The sequence below is a fragment of the Rhinatrema bivittatum genome, chromosome 12 (assembly GCF_901001135.1).
Source record: "Rhinatrema bivittatum chromosome 12, aRhiBiv1.1, whole genome shotgun sequence".
Taxonomy (NCBI): Eukaryota; Metazoa; Chordata; class Amphibia; order Gymnophiona; family Rhinatrematidae; genus Rhinatrema; species Rhinatrema bivittatum.
In genome coordinates this window covers 32086282-32113924 of record NC_042626.1, presented here as the reverse complement: position 1 = coordinate 32113924, position 27643 = coordinate 32086282, and the positions used below count along the sequence as shown (strand labels likewise).

The 27643-nt window shown below is 43.5% G+C and overlaps 2 protein-coding genes across 2 annotated transcripts in view; both read right to left on the bottom strand.

The window, feature by feature from the left end:
* JHY (junctional cadherin complex regulator) overlaps window positions 1–17723 on the bottom strand; it is an 85033-nt gene extending 67310 nt beyond the window's left edge. Inside the window, exons 1-3 of the mRNA XM_029573761.1 lie at window positions 17631–17723; window positions 13090–13557; window positions 1349–2057 (exon numbers count right to left, since the gene is read on the bottom strand). Coding sequence (XP_029429621.1) covers window positions 1349–2057; window positions 13090–13454 — 1074 coding nt within the window. The 5' untranslated portion in view covers window positions 13455–13557; window positions 17631–17723. The remainder of the gene's footprint in view (window positions 1–1348; window positions 2058–13089; window positions 13558–17630) is intronic.
* Window positions 17724–19892: 2169 nt separating this feature from the next.
* CRTAM (cytotoxic and regulatory T cell molecule) overlaps window positions 19893–27643 on the bottom strand; it is a 47684-nt gene continuing 39933 nt past the window's right edge. The window contains exons 12-13 of the mRNA XM_029573643.1: window positions 26496–26579; window positions 19893–22327 (exon numbers count right to left, since the gene is read on the bottom strand). Coding sequence (XP_029429503.1) covers window positions 22212–22327; window positions 26496–26579 — 200 coding nt within the window. The 3' untranslated portion in view covers window positions 19893–22211. The remainder of the gene's footprint in view (window positions 22328–26495; window positions 26580–27643) is intronic.

Sequence of the window (27643 nt, the reverse complement as noted above, 5' to 3'; positions counted from 1 at the left end):
CTAGAGTGAGCAAAACATCCAGGGTGATGCTCTTGGTATCACAGGCCACCTGCATGTTGAGGGAGTGGAAGCCCTTGTGGTTGCAGTAGGTGGCCTCATCTTCCCCTGATGCCCTTATAAGAAGGTGAGTACAATCAATAGCCCCCAAGACAGAGAGGAAGTGTTGCCATTTGATAGAAATCAGTCATGATTCATTGTTGTTGATGTCTGCTCCAATTTGCTAGCCCCTGGTCCAGGAACCACTTGTGGGGTCTGAAGGCTCAACTCAGCCTGTCCGCTACCACGTTCTCCGTCCCGGCCAGATACATGGCCCTGAGAACCGTCCTTAAACCACACAAAGTTGAGATAAACCCACCCAATGAAGTTGTTATACTAAAATCCTCAATATTAAATATTGGTCTGATCCATAGCCCGCAAAACAGGCGGAGTAAACAGCACACACAGGTATAAAACATACAACGAAAGAATAATGTGTGGCAACAATCTACTGGTCAATATATCTTAGCAATATAGATTTTTTATAGTGCAAACAATCACAGATGTGGTACATATATTTTTTAAATGTACAGTCACAAAACCATGATACACACCAAGGCTTGTATGTATTATGGTTTTGTGACTGTACATTTAAATTGGAGCGGACTGGAAGGAAACTGCGGAAGGGCCTGATGCGTCGCTGCGCAAAAATTTACCCCCCCTTGCACACGTGCCGCCCCCGATTTTATAACTGTGTTATGTTATTAAACATTTATAAATGTGAAATTTGTAGGTGTTTTACAATATCAGTGTTTTGCAAGAGATAGGCTTTATTTTATAAGTATTATGTCTCTTAAACTTGGACTGTCAGAATCCCTTCCAGGTCGGACTCAGACAATACTCTTATTCAATCAGAAATACCTCCTTCTAGACTATTGTAAAACACAGAGAATTGCATTATTTAATTTCAAAAGAGATAAAAGCTATTAGTTTCATAGTAAGCCAGAAAAGTTAATGAACCTCTCCTTCTAAAGGTTAACCATTCCATTTCCTGCCTATGACAATCATTTTCATAACTGTACAGCCTCGTTTGGTATGAAAGAAGGCATTCAGTCCATGGGAAGGAGTCCCAACCAAGGCACAACAGTGACATCCACTATCCAGGTTTAGAGAACACACGTACCTGGTCCCAGAGGGAGCCGAGTCCTGCTAGGACTAGGCCACATGGAAACAAATGAGAGGAGCCTTGAGAAACTATAAATTAAGGTTCGTAGCAATAAAGCCCCACACTAGAGCCCATTTCCAAATGAGCTGGAAGCTTGAAGGAACAGGAAGAAGCGCCAAGTCAAAACATAAATAGAAAACTACCCACCTGCTCTTGGTTGCTTTCTCCATGCTTTGTCTTATGCATCTGAAGATAAGAATTTTGTTTCTGTGCAGCTAATCCCAGGGTAAGTTTATTTTTTTCTATAAAGTCCTTCTCTGCCATAGCATGTTTAGGGTGATTCTGATTCAAAGCCTGACGCTTTGAATCGCTGACCTTGCCTGGATCATCACTGCTACAAACGGAGTTCTCTTCTGCAGGCTGACCACTCTGCTCATATGGTAACCCAGGAAAATAAATATCCTTGCTAGACAAGTCTGAAGCCTTGTCCTGCTGAGAAACAACCAATGGCTTTTGAACTTTCCTATGTTTATGGCTGGCCTCATTTAGCTGATTGCTGGAATCTAAAAACTGTTTGTTATTGGGAAACACAGAGTCGTGCATTTCAGAATTGGACTCATTTTCAGGAACATGAGGTGGAAACAGTACTTGTTGATATTTTGGTCCATTTGAAGCAGTGATATCTCTATTTCCAGGTCCTCTTTGCTCTTGCCCTGCCTGCGTGTGCTTCCTCTGCAGCTTCTCCTGGGTTGCTTCCTCAACAAAGGGAGATGGTGATGGCTGGAGAGAGTCCTGCAGCACATTCTCCAGCTCCAGTTGCTGCAACCTTCCGAGGTCTGTAGATGTTGCTTCCTCCTTCTTTACCTTCCAGTCGGGGTCATATCTCAGGTCAGCATAACGATCCTCAACTCGATGTCTGCCATGGAAGGCCAATACCAAATATTACAATTTTATACAACATCTACTATGGTTCTTAACTTTTTAACGTCTGTTAATTTACAGATTATGGTTAATGCATTTGAAATGTAAATAAAATATTTGCTAAACTGCAAAGCTGTATAAACAAAGGCTTGTTTGTGAGCTTTTGTTACCTTTATTCTAGCTCTTTCTAGCCCTAATTTTAGAATAGCATAAAGGCATTATTGGCAGTGCATAACCTGCTTATTAAGGGTCTGATTTTAAATAGTATTTACACACTTAAAATTGGCTTTTACATGTGTAAGTGCACATTACTCAAGTAAATGGCTTTTGAAAATTGCTACGATAGTATGTTACCTTACCTGCACTGGGCCTCCAGGAAAGCTGGGGGATAAAGTTATCAGACACTCCCAAGTTTCAGGATTGTCCCTGAATTTGCATATGCATCTCTTGCACTACCAAAATTAAATTGTCCCTGATTTGGTCCTTCATTATCTTGTGCATGCTCCTTCTGTCTGTGGCAGTACCAGGAGGTATTAGTGGCGCCAAATGTGTCAGTTCCTGGTGCAGCCACAGATGGAGGAAGAGCAACACCCTCAGGATTGTGGTGCTGGTTGCTGAAGCTGAAGAAGACTTGGCCTGGCCATTCATGGCAGCAGGAGGACCCATTCTCAACTCCTGTTGGTGGAGGCAGCAAGGCAAGGGGACAGCAGGAACATGTAAGCAGTGACACTAGAGAACCTAATTTAGCCATTGGCGGGAGCATGAAGACTTGGATATCTTCTCACTTCCAGCTCTAGAAGCAAGAACAAGAGGACTCACCCCCCACTACCACCACCATGCCCAACTGAAAGCAGCAAGACTAGCCAATGGGGTAGCAGATGGAGGATTCTCCCCCTCCCCTCCCAGAGAGCAGGTGTGAGAGGACTCTGTCCCCCACCCATCACAGAAGGAAGGGAACAGGAAGATCAGCCAACAGCAGGAGGATTCAGTTCTTTCCCCTCCCTCCCTCCCTCCTGTCCACATCCTGGGGCCAAAGCAGCAAGCAAGAACACAGCTTAGCATGAAGGCTCTACTATAGGCAGAGGCCTTCAGGCCCTTTCCCCCATGGCAAAAGCAAGAGAAGGGCCATGGAGGCAAGAGGAAGCAGAGAATCCCTGCAGCAGGAAAAGCAGCAGGAAAACTGCGACCACATATTGGGAGCTGTGGAGGCCCAGAGACAATGGGAGGGGAGCTGTAGGACTCACAGAAATAGCAGCAGATCTGTGAACAGCGTGAGCTGACAGGGGAGAACATAAGAACATGCCATACTGGGTCAGACCAAGGGTCCATCAAGCCCAGCATCCTGTTTCCAACAGTGGCCAATCCAGGCCATAAGAACCTGGCAAGTATCCAAAAACTAAGTCTATTCCAAAAACTATTCCAATAACTAAGTCTATTCCATGTTACTGTTGCTAGTGGGGATGAAGGAACCAAACAGGGGGCATGGGAAGAGGGTGTTTGAACTTGGGAAGGGAGGTGACAGGGAGAGGGGTGACAGAACCAAGGAGGAGAAAGAGGTATGGTGAGGGATGTTGAAACTGGGAATGGAGGGGGCAAGGGTTGATGGAACTAAGAAGGGGGGGGGAGGTGAGGGGGCAAGAGGCAATGGAACCAGGGATGGAGTCAGGGAACTGAAGAAGGGGACAAGGGTGTTGGAAAGTGAGGGAGGAATAGGGTGAGGCTGTGAGGGGGCAACAGAAGGTGGAACTTGGGAAAGTGATGCTGGGGAAAGGAAGGGATGATGTAATTGAAGAAGGGGACAGGGGAAGGGGTCTTCAGACCTAGGGATGGAAGTGAATGGGTGATTGGTGATGGAGCCAAGGAGGGAGGAGTGAGTGATGCAACCAGGGAGAAATGAGAGCACAGGTTTTTCTATTGGGCCCTAAATATTTTGCGGTAACAATATTTAAAGAATATACTTTTAGGTATATTCACATTTTTAGAATAGATTTGCTATAATTTTCCTATGGGGATAGAGCCACTAGACAGCTCTTTCCCCTCCCTGCCCAACTTGCTCACTACTGATAGAGTGAGGAAAAAGTGTCCCAAATTTACCCACCAAATATATGGTAACCTTAGGGAAAGAGTGAACCACCAAACTCGGTACAATATAAAAGTAGCAGAAGGAGTGTGGACCCCATGTTTCGCCCGAAGGCTGCGTTGGGAGGGATGGCAATATGAATTTTAAACACTCTTCTGCTATAACGTGTCAAGAAAGATGGAGTGCACGGGGTCTGTATCTGGGGACATTGGCAAAATACTGTTAACTGGATTCTGTTTTACATGAGGAGTTGCCTATTTAATAAAGGAATTGAAAAACATTCAAAGCATATAAGAACCTTTACTTCCTCCACACTCCTGCTACTTTTAACCTTATGGAAGGACCATGGTTAAACCCAACTTCAATGAGCATGGGGAGGATGGATTTTAACATGGAAGGGGGCTAACTGATCTTGTAAGAAGCAAAGTTGAAGATGGCAAGGCCTGAAACAGCCTACTAGAGGAGATGGTAGAGGCCATCACTGTAACAGATTTTTGGGAGTGCTAGTACTGAGCAGTAAGAAAAAGGCCAAGAAGTCAGGTAAAAGATGTACAGAGAGGGAGAGGGTATTGGGTTGCATGTGGGAACTCATACACAATAAAATTGTATTTTATTATTTAATGTTTTGTATTTATTATTGTTCTTAGCTTAACTAGTTTATTAAAGATGGACTATAAATATGTTTTAAATAAAATTTAAAAAATTAAAACATCTACCCAAAGTCGGAAACTTTTAAACAGTCGCACAGGCGCACATGTACGCGTGTATGCTGGCTCGTGCGAATGGATGCATGTTATAAAATCGGCTGTATACACATACATGTGCGCGTGATGTTATATGGCCTCGCGCATGTGCACGCAAATGCCGCCCCTACCGCGTAAGTGGGGGGAATTTTAGTAGATACACGTGCCGACGCAATTACCAGTTTCCTAGTTCATTCCTAGTTCATCCCGGTAAAGGATAGAACTTCCTAAGGCCCCTAGCTAGATATTTGCCCTTTTACCTTATTAGCCCCGACCCTTCAAACTCTGGCTAACCCTGTATTTCTTTTATTTTAAAACTTACATGCCATCCGTAGCAGAAGGAAATGTTTACGCGCATACTTCAGGTACGCCCATGTCCTGCCCAGCCTCCGCCTATGCCCCGCCCCTTTTCTGACCTACCGATTTGCGCACGTACTGGGAGATACGCATGTACTCACGCACCTTTTAAAAACCACGCGGTGCATGCAGGTGCGACTTCTGCGCGTATCTTCCAGCTTTGGCGCTGGTAGGGCTTTTAAAATCTACCTGAAAGTGCACAAATTTCAACTGGGTAGGCTATTTTGGTCTTTATCTGTCATCAGTCACTAAGTTACCATAGCTCCCGAAAAGCCTCCTGATAGGCCTCAAAGAGAGTTGGAAGGCAGCAGGGAATACATCACTGGGAGGAAAAGGGCAAAGAAATACGTTTTGCTTGTAGTATATTATGTTAGGTTAGTGACACATTCAGCCGCAACATTTCAATCTAGTTGACTTCTGTTAAAGTACAAATAAAGCAGAATGTGAACACACTTTACTGAAGGGAAAAAATAATATTCAAAAAAAGATATACACAGTCTTTTACAGAGAGAACCACTACTACTAGAGTGTAGGCCTATTTTTTTTCCTTTAAATATTTGATAAAACGAATCAATAATCCCTTCTAGCGCTGTTTCCCTGTGGGTTTTTTTTTGCTTGGATCCTAGATTGAGTAAAATCATAGGGGCAGATTTTCAAGGATTTACGTGCGTAGGGGGGTTACCTGCGTCGGGCCTATTTTCAAAAGGCCTGGGGGCGCGCATAAAGCCCCGGGACGCGTGTAAGTCCCAGGGCTTGAAAAAAATGGGCAGTCCGGGGGCGGGGAGGGGGCGTGGCCAGAGGCCTCTCCACGGCCGCTGGGCTGGGGGATTGTGCGCCAGCAGATGGCCGGTGTGTGCAAGTGAAATAAAGGTATGAGGGGGGTTTTTTTCGGGCGGGACAGGTAGGGGCAGGGAGGGGAAGGTGGGGAGGGAAAGGAAAGATCCCTCCAAGGGAACTAGGAAAGCCAGCTGGTTTCCCTGAGGGCTCGGCGCGCGCAAGGTGCACTAGTGTGCAACCCCTTGCGCGCGCTGACCCCTGATTTTATAACATGCTCACAGCTGCGCACACATGTTATAAAATCAGGTGTACATTTGTGCACGCCAGGTAGCGCGCACAAACGTACCTTTTAAAATCTGCTCCATAGAGCACATTATGCTCTCAAAGTGCAATATTTTTTTTCCAGGGGTTTCACTACTATAAATATTGTACATCTATATCTTCTCAGACTATTTCAGTGATATTAATCCTAAAATTGAAAATAAATATCATCATGTCTTTTGATATATTCATTGCCAGAAACCCTGCCTCCCCCCCCCCCCCAAAAAAAAATCCATATTAGCTCTGACAAACTAGAGGCTCCATTTTTAAATTTTGATACAGGTAAGAAATGGGAGAACCCCATTTTGGAAACAGGATACCCTGAATGTACATTAACATTCAAGCAGTGTGTGGAGGCTGCATGAGAACACAGATTATTTCAATGGCAACAAATATATGTATTCAGATAACAGACTATGAACTTGGAAGGAGCTCTATTATGTAAAAATGCTGCAAATGGGTCCAGTTGTATTGTACAACCCAGGTCAGCGCACTGGAATAAAATGAAGTGTCCCCTTCATCCATAATCATTGGCACACAAAAACTGCAACGCTTTGTTTCCCTGAAAAATAAAGGTTAGATGGACGAATCATCCACAATACTAACAGCCAACAGATGCAGAGATCTCCTCTTCAGATTCCTGGGTTTTAATGGATGAGCGGAGCAGCTCATATGCATAAACTATGATATTTGCTCAAGTTAATGGACTGGATTGGAGTGCGGACCAATATAACTTCCAACAAAGCAAAATCAAATTTCCTTTTAATGAAGCTCCTCCAATTCAACATGACCCTCAGTCCAAAAAATGACTAAAATTAGAACATATTTCCAGTACAATTAACATCCTTTGCACTCAAAATAAAATATTCAATAAATGGCCATTTTGCTGGTTGAGGAGGTGAATAAAAACATGCTATTAATCATTAAACCTTCGTTTGCTCACCACTTTATTTAAAGTAGGCAGTTAAATTGAAATTGCATGTTATTATTGATTGGGTTTTAATGTAATCCTTTTGGCAGAACAAATTATTCTCAGTCTATCCAGTATTAAACCTCATATACATATTAAAGTAAATTCAATATTATTAAGACTTAATTGAATGCATTTTTAAAAGAATGGGAAATTAATAGTAGAAGCCAGCATGTCTGCCAACATTGTTAATTTTACAGTTTAGATATTTACTTAATAAAAAATACATCTAGCCAATCTACAAGTTTAAATTGATTTTAAACTACTGGTAGTTTGATTACTGTATGTGCAGTGCAGGAAATTAAGAAAATTAAGCTGGTATTTTGGAGTTTATTTCAATTATGTGATAGAGCCTAAGACAGCAGGCAATTGCATGAGATAACTGCCATACCAGACAATGCTTGACCTGAGGATCAGGGCATATAACAACAGATAAGAGTGATCATATATTATCCTTCTATCCACAGCCAGGGTTTTTTTTAAATCATTAGACGACAGAACTGGAAGCATGTGTACATGCGCATGTATATGCATATATATATGGGAGTGCGCAAAACTGCTCAGTTATTTTATAACTTGCACATATACCATGTACACTGCTTATAAAATATGTGTGAATGTACACCAGAACATGCACACTCATGTAAAAACCAAATTATCTGGCTAAATAGTGGTACCTATCCAGATAAGTCTTAAACTGTTACTTATCCAGCTAAGGGGGTCATTTTCTAAGTAGCTCGCACGCGAAAAGTCCCTTATCGCGTGCGATACCAGGATGGGGGCGGAGTCGGCTCCGGAAGAGGAGTCGTCGGGGCGTCACCGGGGCCGACTCCACGAAGATGCCGCGGACGGCGAAAAGGTAGGTGCCTTTTCGCGTCCTAGTTCGCGCCTAATAGCTACACCTTCTATGGTGGCGCTATTGGGTGCGAAACCAGCAGCAATCGCACCGCGGCGGTGCGATCGCTGCCAGCTAGCGCAGGACCTCCCCCCGTTTCGGTCCCCCGCCCCTCATTTCCTAAAGTATCGCAAGCCTGCGATACTTTAGAAAATGAGGCCCTAAGTCAGATAGCCAGATAAGTCTAAAAGTGCTATTTATCTGGCTAAATCAGATAAATCAGAATTTATCCGTCTAACTGCCACTATTTATTTATTTATTTATTTATTTAATAGCTTTTATATACTGATCACCGTTTGCACATTGTATCGGTTTACTTAGATAAATCAGAACTTATCTGGATAAGTATCAGCAAAGCACTACTTAGCCGGATTAGTCAGAATTTAGCCATATAAGTGTGTGCAACTGGTATACCCTCATATTTTTACTTCTACTTTTAAAGTTGTATGCGAGTAAATTTAACGTGTAAATTGCATGCATTTATGCCCATAAATCGGCTTTTATGTGTGTAAGTAGGGAGATTTCCTAACATGCACGCGGCAATGAAATTACCAGTTTCACTAATTAGTCTACCAGTTTGTCCAGTCCATCTGCAGTTCATCGAAACCCTCCTGGCTTTTCAGCCTAAAGTCCCTCCTTCATTCAGACCCCCCACCCAGTCAGTATTTCACTTTAAAGACGTTTACGATCACTTACTCCAGGTACCCAGCAGGAATAAATATACATGAGTAAGTTGCAAATTTACCAGCATAAATTGCTTATAAAATAGCAATTTACTTGCCTAAAATGTTGGCCCTGCCCTGGAACTCCCCTAGCCCACCTGTTACGGGTTCAGACCGTGCACACTGGTATCCTGCCCAAGGGCTTTGGCCTGGGGGGTTTATCCCATATAAACACACACATGTACTGGGATTATATCTGGGGGCTTGAACCCAGGAGCTTATCCCCTCCACAAATAGCCACACGCAATTACTGGGATTATACCTGGGGGCTTGAACCCAGGAGCTTATCCCCTACACAAATAGCCACACGCAATTACTGGGATTATACCTGGGGGCTTGAACCCAGGAGCTTATCCCCTACACAAATAGCCACACGCAATTACTGGGATTATACCTGGGGGCTTGAACCCAGGAGCTTATCCCTACACAGAGAGCCAGACACAAATTTTGATTCAGTACATCACAGTTCCAGGTAAGAAAATAAGTTTATTTGAGCAATAGGAGGATAGAATAAATGAAATCTGATTACACAGAAGAAGTAATGGTAGATAATAACAAGTACTACATAGATATACATTTCCAAAGGATCAGCTGTACCATCACGTCCAGAGCTCTCTCCCCCCTCTCTTTCTTGCTGTCTCTCCTTATACACTACAAACACTTCTGAAAGGAATGGCACCACTCCCTCTGAGTTCTTATCAGATTTCAGGCACAGCTGTGTGGCCTTCACTTTCTCTCTCAGGCTTTAGTATAAGTTAATTCCTAGTTTTCTCATCACAGACTTAGTGGAATAACTAAATAAACAGACTCTTGCCTGTTTGTAAACATTTCACAGTGCAAGGCAGTAAATAGGAGTTCACTCAGAGGTTGGCCTGTGGCTTTCAAACTAGTTTGTGTCTGGCTGAAAACTCTGAATTCTTACGGCCTATCCTCTATATAGATCCTCAGCAAAAGTAACAAAAAATGACTCCAACACCACCCCTTTTTACAAACGCAAATGTACTCGCAGACCCTTACTTATGTGTGTATTTTGAGGTTTTTAAAATAGTATATACATGAGTTTATACTATTTGTACTCATATATGCTGATTTTTATGTTTACAACTCTGAAAATTCACCTTTAAAGTTTTAGTTCCTCCTTGCTCTCTCTCTGCGCCCGCTCTCCACTAACCATGCCAGTTGTGCTGTCAATTCAGGCTACAGAGAGCTTTTGTATCAATGAATGTTCAAGCGAGACTATATCTGACTGAGCCAAATGTTCCAGCTTCCAAATTACTGAAGTCATCTCCAGCCGCCAGAAGAACAGGCCAGACCCTAGAGACAGGACTCTTCCAAAGAGGGTGGACCCTTCAGGAGCAAATGGGACAATTGAGTCACCTTGATGGGTTTGGATGCCTGTCAGCTTTGGGTGTTTTACTCAGTGGGATGAGTCTGGAATCAGGGTTTAGTAGCTTTAGATGGATCAGTGGTTTATTGTATTTCTTGATGTATTTATGAGGGATGTATCTTAGATATATTATATATTATTGTATTTTATTGAATATTATTAAGGTGTATATGATTATTACACTGAAGGGTGGATTTTAAAAGGGTTACGCACGTAATATATGCGCGTAACCCTTTTAAATCCGCTCCTGCGCACGCCGAGCCTATTTTACATTGGCCCAGTGACGTGCACAAGCCCCGGGACACACGTATGTCCCGGGGCTTGAAGAAAGGGGCGGGGAGTGGGCGGGACCAAGGCCTCTGGCACAGCGGCCGTGCTGGGGGATCGCGCACCAGCACTCTGCCGGCGCGCGCAACCTACGCCTGCCCAGAGGCAGGCGTAACTTATTTCACAAAGGTCAGAGGGGGTTTAGATAGGCATGGGTGGGGAATTAGGTAGGGGAAAGTGGGTGGGGGGGCGAAAGGAACGTTCCCTCCAAGGAACGTTCCCTCGGCGGAAACGGGGAAAGCCATCGGGGCTCCCCTAGGGCTCAGTGCGCGCAATGTACACAAGTGTGCACCCCCTTGCGCGCGCCGACCCCGGATTTTATAACATGCGCGTGGCTGTGCACGCATGTTATAAAATCGGGCGTAGATTTTTGCGTGCCGGATTGCGCACACAAATCTACGCCCGCGCATATCTACTAAAATCTGGCCCTATTTGTTGTAAATGTCTTTGGGTCGAACATTTATTCTAAGAAGGTGGTATATAAGGCAGTATATGTTACACATATCACAACTTTAAAACCAAAGGTCTAAATTAAATAGAGGGAGGTACTTGGCCACTCCAGGTATCTCTGGACCAGCTCTTATGAATATCTTGAGACAATCCAGGCAGTATCAGGATATAAAGTCAATTTCTCAAAGTCTGAAATTTTTTTTGTTAGAATTTGATACACAGATTCCTGAGTCAATGACTAATTTTAAAATGGCTGAAGAAGGATTCACAGATTTAGGAATTTGGATAGTACCCCTACATAAAAATGTGTTTTCTCTTAACTACACTCCTCTAATAGTTTGTATTAATGCTGATCTTCTTAAATGTGGTGATCTATATATATCCTTGGCTGATAGGCTCAATCTAGTCAAAATGAATATTCTGCCTTGATTATTATATCTATTCTCTTACCTCCCGTGTAATATTCCAATGACAGTTTTTGAGGATTTACATTACACTATTGCTAAATTTGTTTGGAAGCATAGACAAGCTAGAATTAAGTTAAGTACTTTATGGTTCCCCAAGCAGCAAGGTGGAATGGCTCTTCCAGATCTTTGTTATTATTATTGGGCATCCAGGCTGTTTGATTTAAAATCCTGGTATAAACAACAGGCAGATGCAGCATGGGCACACTGTGAATGAGAGTGGGTTGGGGATCTCAAGTCTTCATTCTTTTTTGTTCATTCTGGCATCATCTCTGTGGTTTGATCCGTCTGCAGGAAGAATCCAATTACGGCCCATAGTGTGTGCAACATCTGAAAGAATCTCTCCCGTTTCTCCGATATATCGGAACTCTGGTATCTCTGGTCTTACTTTCTCTAGGAGTTTGTTAAATTGGGAAAGAAAGGGATTGATGTCTATAGCTCAATCGTGAGACGAAGATGGGTTTACGACCTTCACGGACCTGAAAGATGAAATTGAATTGAAGGGTCGAGGGCTCTTTATTTTCAACTGCACAGAGGGTTGGAGAGGTTGGTGGATGTCTCACGCCCTTTACGTACTCTTAATCACTTAGAAGTGTTTCTCGCAGACCCAGATGCAGGGCTGGGGCCGGCTGGGACAGCGCCATTTTGTGCTGTCCTAGTGACTCACGTGCCAGGAGCCGGCTGGCGTGCACAACTTACTTCTACTCCAAAGAGGAAGTAAGTTTGAAAACAAAAAAAATGTGGGTAGCTAGGGTAAGTTTAGGGGTCGGGGAGGAAAGGGGAAAAGGGAGGAAGGATAGGTAGGGGGATAGGAAAGTTCCCTCCCAGTCTGCTCTTTAGTAGGCCTGATAATGTCACTGCACGGTTTTTACTAAAATTCCCCCCTTGCGCGCGAAACTGGGCACCTGTGCGCGCCGATATAAAATTGGGCACATGTGCACAGGTATTGTATTTTATAACATGCACACGGCGACACGCACATGTTATAAAATCGGCACGTCTTTTAAAATCTAGCTTTAAATATTTAATGTCACTTATGCCAGATAATTAGCAGGTGTAAAAATACACGAGTAAGCTAATAAAAGTACGCATGTGTCTTTTAAAATAGCAACTTATGGGCCTGATTTTAAAAAGCATTTACACACTTAAAATTGGATTTTACACAGGCCAATTTTACTTGTGTAAGTAGGCTTTTGAAAAGTGGTACAATATATGCCATTGAATTGTCCACAGGATATACACATGTAAGTGTACTTTGTGTGTGCAATGTTTTAAAATTGCTACAATAGTATGTTACACTCACATGTGTAACTCCTTTTAAAATTATCTCCTATGCATGTAATTGTTGACTCTGCTCCAGAACACCCCTAGACCTTTTTTTATGCATATATATGTGCATGTGAAATGTAAATTATGCGCATATTTTTGATGTTTATAAAATATGGATTCCATGAGTACAGGCTACTTACGAGCGTGACTCTTTGAAAATTACTTCCGCGGTGTAATATGTTTCTTCTGAACTGCATAGCCTTACCTTCTTCTGTCACTGTGTTGTTGGAGGACAGTATAATCATTGCTGTTTGAAATATTCATATGCCCCTGGGTGTTTAACTTTGATTCCTTTATACATTCAGCATCATCGTCATCTTCATTTAAACTGTCATAAAAGTGATCAGAAGAATGGTCTATCGGTTCCCCATTTTCATTAATCCAGTGTTTGAGTTCAGACTGGTACTTTATTTCTTCTGCAAGGCTTTCTGAGTCAGTCTCATGTGAACTGTGCAAACTCAAATGGACATCTTCATCAAAAAAGAACTTAATTTTGGGAATGGCTTTCGATCTGGGACCATGAACAGCAGATTTGCTTAAAATCTCTTCCATGGGACCGCTTTGATTCATGTTTCAAATAAGCAGAAGTAAATGAATGGAAAATGCACTTCAGGTGGGAATTGAATGACAATAGCTTATGGCAAGACCCCTACTCCAAGAGGTTTACAAGCACCTGCAACAAGAAATATAAATGTACATTTCAATTCATAGTATGACTATTCTTATAGTTTATAAAAACCTTATAAAGCCTAGTCATGTACACTTGATTGTCCATTGCTTCTACACTATTTTAGAAATCACAAAGACCCATTTCCAAAAATGTTCGACAAAGCAACAATAAACTACACATAGAGTAATAAAATGTATTTTCATCTATAAATAAGCAGCAAATCCACATCTTGGACAGAAATAGTACTGAATTCTGAGAGGTCAATTTTAATAGAATTGCTCATGCTAAAATGCCCATTTACATGTGTATGAGGGACGAGCACAATTAATAACGGTATATTAAAAGCTGTGACATGCATAATATGAGCGTGCGTGAGCCAAAAATAAGGGGGCAGGAAAGGGGCCTGGGCATGGGTGGGGCATGGAATTTCCAGGGCGGGGCCAACAGTTACGAGAGTAAATCCGTATTTTAAAACCGTCCTCAGCAGTATGCGGCAGCTTGTAAGCCACGTAACTTCCCTGCTGCTCCTGTTGAGGAGCAAGTCTGCAGATCTCGCATTTTAAGTCTTACACGACAGAATGAGAGGTCCGGATCAACTGGGGGGTAAGCAGGATGAAGAACCAGAGGGGTCTGGATGACTCGAGATTGACTGGGCAAACTTGGACTAATTGCAAAAACTGGGAATGTCCTTTACACGACAATGTTTTAAAATCTGCTTACATACGCGTGTTAAAACCGGCAAAGTCCAATGGAAAATACATAAAGTAGGTTTTCTCAAGGAACCTCTTAAAATTAGGAGTATACTTTTTATGCGATAGGCATATTTTAAATCATATGTGTGCAAGCATGCTCATGATTTAAAATTCCAGCGGAAGTCCTCTCACACGCTGATACACATGCGTATGGGCATGCGCACACTCAGGTTTTCTTTTTATATATCTTATTCAAAGTGATATGCATCAAAGTTAATATTTGAAAACTTTTAAACATGTATTATATCATTTTCGCCATTGATGGCTGTCCCGAAGACTCGTGCGCCAGCCAGCTGAAGTAAGTTGTCAAACAAAGGAAAAAAAGAAAAAAGGTAGGGTTTAGGGGGTGGGGAGGAGAGGAGAAGAGAAGAGAGAGGGAATTTAGGTAGTGGGGTAGGGAACTAGGGAAAGCCGGAATGCATCGCCGCTCAGAAATTACGTAAGTCCGTCCCCCCCTTGCACGCGCCGACCACACATTCGCACGTGGATTATAGAAAATCAGCACATCCATTAGAAAATCTCCCCTTATTGTGAATATCCTAAAAACTAGACTGGCAAGATGATACTGGGTCGGGTTGAGAACCATAGTCATAAGGGGGTAATTTTGAGAGAGCTTAGAGATTGCAAGTCCGCTGACTTCTACTTGCAGACCTGTAAATTATTTTTCATGGGAAAATGTGAGCTAGAGAGGACCACAGGTACAAAAGTATCCATGGTACAGCTTAATTTCTGGGGAACGGCCTGGAACAAAGTTCCACCACTTCAGCTCCTCCCCTCTTGGCAGAGTGCAGGGAAGAGGAGAGAGAGCCTGGTGCAGACAGAGCAGCTACTCTGCTGCCTAATCCAGCTCCTCCCCTCCTCTTCTCTTCCCAGTGACAGATTTAGAATTGTGCTGCCCCTAGGTGCTGTTGCTCCCCCCCCCCCCCCCTTTTCTCCCCCTCTCTCCACTCCCTCTTCAGATAAGAGAAAACAGAACAGAACATCTAAAATGCAGCCTTCTTTGTTCTACTCATTTTGCTCCATGCTCACTTCCTCCTTTTAAATCTATGAATGAGAGGGGCAGTAGTAGGTAGCAGAGTGATTTTTCTTGGCTTCCTGCTGTGAGTTGTGGCCTCACCCCCCTCTTCCTGTTTCCTGAACATGATAAGGACTGAACTGAGGAGAAGAACAGTTTTTTCTTAGCTCTGTCCCTTCCAGCATCATCCCTTCTTTCCTGTTCTCTGCAGTGGAAGGGAAGGGTTTGGAACAGGAAGCAGGCCATTCTCTGCTGAGCAAGATTCAGCAGAACTGGGAGGCAACAAGTTTTCAGCCGGCCTACTGCCCTCCAGAAGTTTGTTGCCCTAGGCACAGGCCTAGTATGCCTATTGGCAAATCCAGTCCTGCCTCTTCCCCTGCCCTTCCTGTTCTGCAGGATATGGGGGTGATCCTGAAGCAGGCACTGCAGAATAAATAACTCGGGCACGCCGTAGCTTACGGACCACCGCCCCTCCCACCCTTGACCACACGACAACAGAGTAGGTAAACCAAGATAACTTTTATTGAGTGGAAGAAACGGCCACAGCCAGAAATAACATTATAACATTATTACTTTATATTGCAGCAGCTTAAACGCAATTGGCATTAACTAAAGCCAACGCCCTCACCAGTACCTTCCTTGTTCTTCCCACCCCTCTGTTTTTTGGAGACGGCAGCCCTCCATCCTTCCGCTCCGTGAAGGTGGTATACTATGGCACCCCGCTCCGTGAATGCCAATCCCGCCTTCCACTCCGTGAAGGGGAACACCCGCCACTGGCATCCCGCTCCGTGAACGCCTCCGTGGCTACTGCCGCTCCGTGCAGTATTCTGCCACCTCCTCCCACCCCTGGCCTTGCGGGCCGCGGTTATTGCTTATGCCATGCCTTCATTGGGCCACCTCCAGACCGGCCATTATCTCGGTCTCCGCCATGCTTAGTTATATCCATGCCCCCGCTTTCCCCCTATGCAAAGTCCTTGGTGCTGTGCTCCTCCCCTTCCCCCAACACCAAAAACGTCCCCCCTATGCAGCGACACATCCCCTTATGCTACTGCTCAAAAGTTTCATACTTGCGCTAATTCATCACATTTTTGTGTAAGGTTTACCACTATCTTTTTTCTAAGCATGAAGCTCAGCAGAGTTCGCTGTTCCAGTTCCCATACAGAAACAGAGAAGAATCACTGACAGATGCAGATCATTTCTGCCCCCCCCCCCGGAGCTGCTCACACTGAGAAAGAAACAGCAATATGATTACCAGGCACAACTGAGGTCTAGTGGGTGAATGGACAAAGTCAAAGAGCCACAGAGGGAATACCCTTCAGCCTCATTGCTGCTTATTGTATTTGATTCCTTGGCCCCTCTGCCTCTGCCACTGGTGACCACACTGGGGGAGGAGGAAGAGTCTGTACCCACTGTTGCTCATCCTGTCCAGCAAAGTAGCAGCAGCAATCGTAGTAGCAGCAGCCCTGCAGTAACAGGGACAGGGCACTGAAGGGACGGTCAGTGTGCAATGGCTGCAAAAGACATTGCACTAAATTTTCTCCAATTGCTGCTGCTACTGCAGGCTAGTGAGGACAAACGATTCTGTGACATGGAAGTGGTGATGTATACTCTGAGAGGGAAGAATTTGGGCAGGAGGAGGGCAAACTCCCATTGTCAATAGGGTCAGGCAACTTAGATCTGGTCCTGCTCCCCATCTGAGGAGGCTGAGACTGGGTGGTGCATGCCAGTCTGCCCTGTCGCTCGAGGCAGATGAGAGCCAGTTTATTTTTGGTAGGCAAAATCATCTGGCCACATTAATCTTTTTTAATATTGCAAGATCCTTTTCAAAAGTATCCCCCCTATGGTCAACTGACTCTATTTCAGCTAGTCAAGATCTGGTTGCACCCTAACTGCATGCAGAGATTTGCAGGTCCTGTTTCCTTATGAAAAACAAAACTGCACAACCCTGCATGCAAAGGAAATAAGGCCAGGCCTGTAGCCTTAGCAGCTTACATGGAACCAACTGGCAGTCCCGAGTCATCAGGCACAAGCTGAGCTGTTTATGGGATTCTAACTCCCAACCAAGTGCATCCTGGGACTTGCAGTCCCACTTTCCCCAAAGGAAATCGGGCCTACACGTCCCAGATAGCTATGAAGGGCAGAGGTGACGTAGGGAGGGTGAAGATAACAAAACTCAGGACCAGCTGTAGCTGGGCCCTGCAGATGGGAAACCCTTCGGTACCCCGAGAAGGCGTTAGGAGGTAACCCGCGCAGGCAGCCCATGGGCCAGGAAGCGGTAAGGTTAAGTGGGTGGCAGCTGAGAGCCTCACCTCCGCCTCAGGACTCGCCCAGGGGTCTCTGCGGCTCTGGTTCCGAAGCCGAGTGCGGGCGGCGGGCGCGGATTCCCTCCGTCTCACGGCCGCAGCCAACGCGTCCCTGCCGTTCCCATGGTGACCGGCGATAAAGCGGCCGCTTCCCGCATGTACCAAGCATGACGGGTGAAGAGGGGGGGACACCGGGCATTAGATATCCTCGTCAAATCAATCCTACAGCAAAAATAGTAAAAAGAAGACGCTAACATAGAAGTAAAAGGAAAACTCTGGTAAGGGAGAGGTTGGTTATTCAGTTTGTTGAAATGGTGTGATTGAACCAGGAGGCGGCTCTGCTCCAGGCCCCGAGTACCCCCGCTTAGAATGCTATTGAGATGCCTCACCCCAGCCATCCCAGGAGATGGTAGCAGCTGCAGTTCAGCAGGCGTCGGGCCAGGACACACAAATAGTTTCATCCATACCTGTTTTTTTTGTAGCGACTTATCCATGGATTTGCAATTCTGATTTTCTTGGGGATAATAATAAGTAAGGCAGGGTTTCATATATACTAATGAGAGTTCAACAGTGTGTACTAAATCGGAGTAACATAAATTTTCGAAGGGATTTCCTGCATAAAAAGGCCTTGTGTGCACGTATAGGTGATTTAAAAACTTGAATACGGGTGGAAAAGTGCACTTGAACAAAGTGGGCGCCTTTGGATGATCAAGTTCTTTGCTATTTTATCACCAACTCAGGCGCGAAGGCTTTTACCACTGCTATTTAACACGCCAAATTTAGGGGGCCAATGCAGTCATCTGGGGGTTAAGAAACCGCACTCTGGATTTCAGAGAGCATTTTTAAAACCTGCTGCATTAAGCTAATATTATGCAAATATATCGGGAGTTTAAAAGTGCTTTGAATTTAAAACATGCGTTCGGCGGGGAAAGGGTGTCCCTGACAGGTCGATGCACTCCTGCTGGTAGCTATCGTCACTTATCCAGATAAGTGGCGGCAGCAAGTCCAATTTCTTTTTTTTTTTTTTTTTTAACTTTTAGAGGAGTTTAAGTGTCAGAGCAGTAGTGCTGGAAACTTAACTCCATCTCTAACCAAGGGTTAAGTTTCCAGCATTAAGAAAAACTGCGTTTGGCCAGCACATCTCGCTGCATGGGAGAGTGCTGCTTAATGCCCTCATTTGCATATGATTTCCATGCAAGGCTACTAAGAGGTACTCCTATTTTGCAATGTATATTTTGTGCATGCAAAACTCCTTGCTGCATCAGCAGTAAGTCTTGCACATGGAAAATGTTAATTGATGTGAAGGCAGCCCAAGTAGTCCATCTAGCCTACCTAGATTGAAACTACTTTTCTCTGGTTTTCTATCACTTGGGTATAGGTTCTGGAAGCTAAATATCCAATTTTATGCAGGAAACTGAAATCCAGGACTTCCAGCGTAGCATTCTCAGAAATGCTCTCTGTCCCCAAAGTCAGGAAGATCTCTGGAGTCTCAATGCTGGATGAGACAATAGTGGAAGAAAGAGGGCTTTAGATTTCTTATGAACTGGGCACTGTTTTGGGGAAGGGGGAACCTACCAGTAATTCCAAAATTTGAGCTCCACCTTCACCAGAGTTGCACTCTGCTGCTGGCACTAATATTTAAAAAGGAGAGAGAACATGGGGAAGCAGAGAGCTGCTGAGCAGCACATTGTTCAGAGGGAGGTATCTTCAAAGGATACTGGCAAACCAAATAAATTAGAATGTCCTGACAGAAAAGTGGTTGCAAAAACTAAAAAAAAAACCCCAGATGTATTTAAATACAGACCATGCAGCTAAAAAATGACTCCAAACTGCCTGTATCATCTGATAATAAGCAGGTTGTGGGTACATATAAAAATAGAAATCCATAGCTAGAGTGACTCAGCCTAAAAGGAAAAGGATTTTATTATTAAAGCCTAGGGTCTTCCAGTTAGGCTTAAGTTACATTTTCCATGTAAATGTCATTGAATATAGAGGAGTGAAATATGTACTGAACTCTCATCTTGGGAACTTTGTAAGTAACAGGACAAGTAGGGGGTCCTTCTGGATAGGCTGGGGGGGGGGGTACGGTGGTCAAGGTGGGAGGAAGAAGGTTAGGGAGGGAAACTGCATCTTATTTCTAATGCCATATACAGTCAAGGGAATGAAAAGCTATGAACAAATACAAAACAAATCAGTTCATAAATACGATGAATTTATTAAACTATACATTTACATAAATATATATTTCTCAAAAAATAGAATTCTGGAAAACAAAGAACTGAATGATATGCACAGCATATACAAATGGTTTAAGGTGAAAAGGGTCTGCGTTTATTAAACCAGGCTATAAACAAAGCTGGTGCCAGAAATGTCTGGTCTCTTTCTCGTGTATGAGAAAAGCTACCTTTTGCCGCTCCCTCAAATTGTATCCTTTAATTCTCAATACAACACCTTTGGAGAGCATAAGGTTCTCTTCCAGCTGTATCTCTTTTCCAGGGAACACAACCCATGGCTCAGATCTATGTATTTTTCTCCAACATTTTTTTTTCCTCTATTGCGTAAGTTAGCTCTAATGCACTGAAAGGTTTGTGGCCTACATTGTAATACTCCTCCTCAGTGCCTCTTATAAATTACACAAGACACAATTTATTAGATTTTATTCTTTACCCTGTCTTGTTTTACTCAGGCCGGATGCTTCTGAAAGGAGAAAATTATTCAATATTGAAATTCAAATAAAAACAGCCTGATTTACTAAGACCTTTTTCTTACTCGTGTCTATGGGAACAAAACTTAGGATACCAAGCCCAAAATGTTCAGTTGAATTGGTTGGAGCAGGGCATTGATTCATCAAAATACCGTTTCACTGACTCGACTTTAAGAATATTCTGCTTTTCTTTTAAAATCATGAACAGAGCGTATAAAACAAAAACATTATCCCCTCTCGACAGATCCTTTGCTGGCTAAGTTCCACTGATAGGGACTTCACCTTCCAGTAAGTGACCTGTCTAGAAAAGTTTATTACTTACTTACATAAAATGCAATTCAAGCCTTGTGGCCTTTTAATACAGTACAAGAATCTTTACAATGGCCCTGCAATAAGATAAATGTGTGGTCTACTCTTTTGTAACCAATACCAGGAAATAAAAGTCTCACAGTCTTTTGCCTTTCATAACTTGAAAGATCCTAAAGAGACAAAAGAGAACCTCCTTTTAGTGTGGAGGAAACTGAATTTTTATAGACAGCAGATTTAAATTGGTGGGAACTCTGGTTAGCTACTGTCATTCAACATGGACCAGACGGAACACAATGGGCCTGCAAATGTAGTGTAAGGACTGATTTCTTTCTAGCTCGGCTAATTTTGGACATGGTTAAGAAAGAAGTTATGCCTCTGGGTGCATCAGAAGCGCCCTATACATTTTAAAGATGATTTGATTCTTTGCACAGGTCATGATTAACTTTCATTGAGCCAACAAAAAAGATTATGCAAAGATGTTCAAGCCACATGAGCAACCAGGAGCACAGTTTCCCCTTTTAGAATGGTCATCTCTGAACAAGGTTCCAAGGCGGTCTTGAAAACTTGCATGTATCAACATATTTTCAAAAGTTTTTACATGTAAACCTGCATGAAAAAGCCTCTTGGGAAGCTGCCTTCTCTCGGTGTAGGCAAAGCAGCACATGTAATTGTGTGCACTATAAAAGGGGCAGAGCTAGGTCGGGGAGGGAAAGCACACACAATGTTTTCATTTTGAAGTTGCTGTGCATGCTTCTGATAAGTATTTTGCATCTGTTTCAATGCAGGGGCAAAGTACGTGGGTATTTTGTGCCCACAAAGTGAACGCTGGCCCAGAACTGCAAAGATCAACTTTACGCGGAGTTTCCCTCTCAAAACAAGCTTGCAGGCCACTGCAAGCGAGCCATGGGGTATGAATATTACTTCCTAACAGGGTCATTTTTCAAAGCACGACGGGCCGTTATCGCCCTAACGCACGTGATTACTACCGCTTTGCGAATCGAAAATGTAAATTAGGGAAAGTGGAGGAGTTTGGGCGGGGTTTAGAAAAATTTGGGTCCTGTAGCGTTGCAAGCGATAATGCATCACACATTATTGCCCGCATTAACACTGGAAATAGCTACAGCTATTTCATTGGTGCTACGGGGGTTGATAGTGTGCAGCACGGCCGCAACTGTGGTGGGCGAAAACGTACCGCCGCGATGCCACCGCCTGCTCACTATTGCCTCCTGCCCCTATTTTTTTTGCGGCTCATTATCAATTATGAATCTAGGGGTAAGATTGCAAGAAATCCAGTTATATCCAGGACCAATACAGCCATTAGACCTCTGCAAGAAAATTAATGTGAAACATATGTAGTTGATGAAATAGGCAGTAACGGAACCAAAGAGAAGGCATCTAGATGGTACCGAGTGGGAAGGAAACATCTACTGGACGCATGCATGGTTGCAGCACTGATACATTTCATGACAGTTCAGTGGACAAAAACCATCACACTAAAAAAAAAAAAAAATGAGGTACCCAATGCCAAACTTGTGCAAAGAGCATAAATGACTCTAAACTGATAGATCCTTGTTCTATACTATTGTTTCATCTGGATCAGGTGCGACGGGATCTGTCGTCTCCTTTGAACACCTTGGAATGATGACCGAAAACACTTCATTAACATAAGGTATGGGTTTCTGATTGGGAACTGAAAGAAAATAGAAATTGTGCTGTTAGTAAGTGAATAATACATTTTATCTAAAATGTATGCAGTATTGCTTACTAATAAAAGAGGCAGATGTGAGCCAGGAAATTTCCAGCTATTTTCTAAAGATACAAATGACATCCCCAGGGGGTCACCTCAGTCCTGGGGAGCATTGGATTGGCTTTGCCAGGTTGGAGGAACATTCACCCTCTCCAGGGACCATGGGCTGGGGGGCAGGATTACCTGAAAGGCCCAAATTAGACTGAGGACACTTATGAAAAAAACCCCACATTCTCCAGGCATTAATAGCGCTCCAAAGAAAACCCAAACAAACAAACCAGATAGTTTATTTAAAAAAAATAAGCATTTCATGCACTGTTATGAAAAAAATTAATTAAAAAAAGCAGTTCAACATAAATATCCAAAAAAATTCAGTCCATTTTCAGTAGCCAGAGCAGGAAAAGCACTGGTCAAATCACAAAAATCACAGTCCACTCTCATTGCTCTGCACTAGTTCCGCTGCTGTGATTTATTCGTTATTCCCCCAGGGTCCTCTGCGGTCCCATAAAAAAAAAAAAATCAATCTCTTCCAAGGTGTCTTATTTCACTCCTCTGTCTCCCCTCCATCTGATGGGCTCCCAGATAACTTTCCCCCTTCCTTAGGCATATGCGGCTCCCAGCCCAGCTCTGGAACGCCTCACAGGCCACACTTTCTCTCTGTCCTGCAGGCATCCTCTTTTACTTCCCATGACCTTGGGCTCCTCCACTCAGATTCTTCACTTCTCAGGGCTTTTTTGGAAGCACTCCAGGTTCCTCCTCTTCCAGACTTCTCCACATCAGCATCCGTGGCACTTCAGAGGGGGAGGTGCTTGCTGTCTCCGCACTCACTCTGACGACATGGACTCTCCAGAGGCCTTCCGCAGTGACCAGCCCTACTCCTCATGGAAACTAAGGTTTTATATCACCTTGATGCACTCCCTTCTTGGTCTGAATCCCACTCCTATTTGCACTCAGTCTGAATGGAAAGTTCTACATCTAATCTAAACAATTTCCAGTACCCTCCGCCATCTAGTAACCGTAGTGCCACACAAATCTCCACCTCTGGGAGCACAGAGGAAAGCCTTGCTCCTCTCCTCGGGTATCGTGCATTTTTAATCCACTACACACAGGCATAGCGGGGGAGGGCTGCTGCCTGGTTTGTTTGAATTTCAATATATGCTGTTATCTTTTTAATGTATTTTGATTGTTATTTTTGTTGTGTTGTAAGCCGCTCTGGGTCCTTTATGGAGGAAGGTGACATATAAATTGAAAGTTCACAGTAATGTAGGTGTAATAAACTAAGCAGCCAAGGGGGGGGGGGTGGGGGAGGTGTCCAAAGGTGGCGGACTGAGCAGACAACAGAGTGTGGTACTAAATGGAATTCATTCTGTGCAGTGATTAGCAGAGTACCTCAGGGGTCGGTCCTGTTTGATATTTATGTGAACGATGTTGCAGAAGGGTTAGAAAGAAAAGTCTGTCTTTTTGCAGATTACACTAAAATCTGCAACACAGTAGCCAAAATGAGAAATGATCTAGAGAAGCGTGAGAAGTGGTCATTGGCTTGGCAGGTAAGATTCACTGCAAAAAAAATGTGCAAAGTCATGAATTTGGGGTGTAGAATTCCAAAGGAGCAATATGAGACTATGAGTAAGAAGCTTATGTGTATCAACCAGGAGAGAGATCTTGGGGGTGATAGTGGCTGATGATCTCGAGGTAACAAAGCTGTGATAAGGCAGGGTGCCAAAATCAGAAGAATGCTGAGATACATATGGAGAGGCAGAACTAGCAGGAAAAAAGAAAATGATGAAGCCACTGTACAAGGCATTGGTGAAGCCTTGCCTAGAGTACTGTGTTCATTGATGGAGACTGCATCTCAGAAAGGACAGACAGAGGCAACCAAACTGGTTTGGGGTTTGCATCAGAAGCCATATAAGATAAGACCTGAGGATCCGAAAATGTATGTCCCAGTGTATGCAAATCTATCTCGTGCATATTCATTACAGATATCCTAAAAAACCAACTGGCAAGGTGTGCCTTCATGACAGGGTTGGAAAACATTGCCCGAGAAGAGAGATTGGGGGGGGGGGGGGGCAGAGATATGGAACAGAATTGTAAATACCTGGAAGGTATTACTAATGTAGAAGGAAGTTCTAGAGCAGGGGTAGGCAACTCCAGTCCTGGAGTGCCACAGCTAGCTCTGGTTTTCAGGACATCCACAACGAGAGATCTGCATACAATGGAGGCAAATCATGCAAATATATCTCGTGCATATTCATCGTGGATATCTTGGTTGTGGCACTCCAGTACTGATGTTGCCTACCCCTGTTGTAGAGCTAGGGGGCGTGATGGAAAATAGTTTTTCACGGAAAGGGTAGTGGATGTTTGAGTGCCCTTCAAGTGGCGGTGATGGAGGCAAAAAAGATTCCAGAATTCAAAAAGGCATGGGATAAATCCAAAGGATCTCTAGGATGGTAACCTGCATGGAGCAGAAGGTGTGGTGGTAATCTGTATGCAGTGGTAGTTACAACCTTTAAAAACTTTCTGGGCAAACTGGATGGCCATTTTGTGTCTTTTTTGCCATCATTTACTTTGTTCCTATGATATGGTACAATTAATTGTGCTTGTGTCTTGTACATATTTTGAGAGAGTTCCCTTTAAAATTCTTTTTCACTCAGTGCATAATTAAGCTCTGGAATTCATTGCCAGAAGATGTGATTAAGACAGTTAGTATAACTGGGTTTAAAAAAGGTTTGGATAAGTTCCTAGAAGAAAAATCCATAAACTGCTATTAATCGGTAAGGAATAGTAGCTTGAGATCTATTTAGTGTTTGGGTACTTGCCAGGTACTTGTGACTTGCATTGGCCACTGTTGGAAACAGGACGCTGGGCTTCATGGGACCCTTGATCTGACCCAGTATTGCAAGTCTTATGTTCTTATGTAAAATCTTAGTACTGGAACACATAAAGAATTTGTACTTATAGGTTATTTCATTTAATAACTAATTACAATTCTTTTATGTGGGCTATAGGTGGGAAAATACAGACTATCAATAAAACATTGCATTTAACTGTTAAGAATGTTATGCCAGGGGGGCCTAATGGCCTGACAGGAGCTGGGCGTGCCATCCTGCAGAAGGCTAGAATTTAATTCTCAGAACAATCCCTGCATGTTCAGGCTGGAACAGGGAGCCCTGCTAAGAAACAGTCATCACAGGGAGGAAGGCCTGAATGTTGCTCATTAGCGACATCTGCCACCCAGCTCCAGGGCACACACCAAGAGTGGGTTATGAAGAGAGCCATGATCTGTGCCCCTCAGCCACAGGAGAATCGCTGTGGCACCAGGCTGAGTAATCGGAGAACTAGTTTTGGTAGATAACACCAGCTGCTGCGAATAAAGGGCCCACGCCACCTCAGCTTCAAAACAGCTCTATCCTAAATAGCAAAGTGGGTTGTAAAATATCATCGGAGTGGGCTGGAACGGGATCCCATGACTTGGAAGAAACTAACCAGTCAAAGCCAGGATGTTATGTCCTGGGAAGTTTGTCTTCTATTTTTAGCTGTTACAAATCTTTAAGTAACGGTCCTAAGATAGATTTCTGAATGCCCCATGCAGGATCCTGATGTTGCCAATCCTAGGACAGAAGTGGTATCCAGGTTAGGGTTCCCAGTTCTAGAGCAGTTTGTTATATTCCAATTCCAATTTTCACACTTTTTGCAGTGTTTCAAACTGGATTACATTCAGGTACTGTAGGTTTTTCCCAATCCCCAGAGGGCTCACAATCTAAGTTTGTACCTGAGGCAATGGAGGGTAAAGTGACTTGCCCATGGTGCAACACTGGGACCTGAAGCCTGGTCTCCTGGTTTATAGCCCACTGCTCTAACCACTAGACTATACTCCAGAAGAAGGGGGCATGGTACCTCACAATCCCCCAATCAATTGACGCAAATCCTGGGAGCACATCATGTACTCACACCTATGTCAGATCCTTAGCTTGTCGCAGGTCACATCCTCCCTCTGACTCTATCCTCTTCTCTGTTCTCACAGCCCATGTCCCATTTCCCAGTTTGTTACCATTTGGATCAGATTTTTATTGGGATAGACCAATCATTGCAGAACGTGGATCATACTCACATTGTTCGTTTCTGTCCTGACAGGGATTGTCCTCATTGGATCGGGATTTGTTGCTCTCCGTTGTCTGATCAGAAACGTTGGTTTCTGCACAGGGATACCACAGCAGTTAGTCACCTACTGTATTTCATTAGTACTTCTAAAGAGGATGTAGCCCTTGATTTTAAACTACATTTTGTGCATCATCTACTTCAGAGTGTAAGCTGGCGTTGAGCCTGAGGGGAGAGGGAATGCAGATCACATGTTTTCTTGGGTTAAAATTCAAATCGCTTCATTTCACTTCTGCCCTGCAGTGATTCTTGATCCCCTTTGTAGAAGTGCAGGGATGATAAATCCCAGCATCAGGATACTTTTTATCTATGATTGCACTCTCTAGCACCTGATGAAACCCACTCTGTAGAAAAAAACATCAACTTAAATGCAAAACATATCCTCTGTCTTATTCTAATGTGTACCCTGCCTCTTCTCTCTTTTTTACTTCAGTTATTTCAAAGCACTATATTTCAGTATAGTGCTTTGAAATTAAAGGGTTATATGCATGAATAAACAGCAAAGCTTTCATCACTCAAATAAATCAAATTATGAATACATTCATCTTAACAGAATACAAGTCATTGACAAAAATTTGAACCCCATTCATTTGGTAAAGGGATAGCCATGATACTAAATAATTATAGAAAACACATGACATTGCATGCTTGAGCCATATACTGAAAGACTTTTTAAAAAAAATGAGAACATGAATATGCACACAACCTCATTAACATTTTATAGACATTTAAGTAACAGTAAAAAAAAAAAACCAGCAGATAAAGACCAAAATGGTCCATCTAGCCTGCCCAGCATATGTTTAGGATTGCAGCTGCCGCTCCATGCAGGTTACCCCAAAGGTTATCTCAGTTCATCATTTCCATCCTCTAGCAACTAGGGATCCTCTGTGTTTTACCCACACCCTTTTGAATTCCAGTACACTTCTTCTCTTCCACTACCTCTTCTGGGAAAGGATTCCATGCTTCTACCACTTTTTCTGTGAAGAACAAATTCCTGAGGTTGTTGTTCCTGAGTCTATCCCCTTGGAGTTTCATATCACGACTCCTAGTTCTAGAACTTCCTTTCCATTGAAAAAGGTTTGATTCTTCCGCATTATTTAA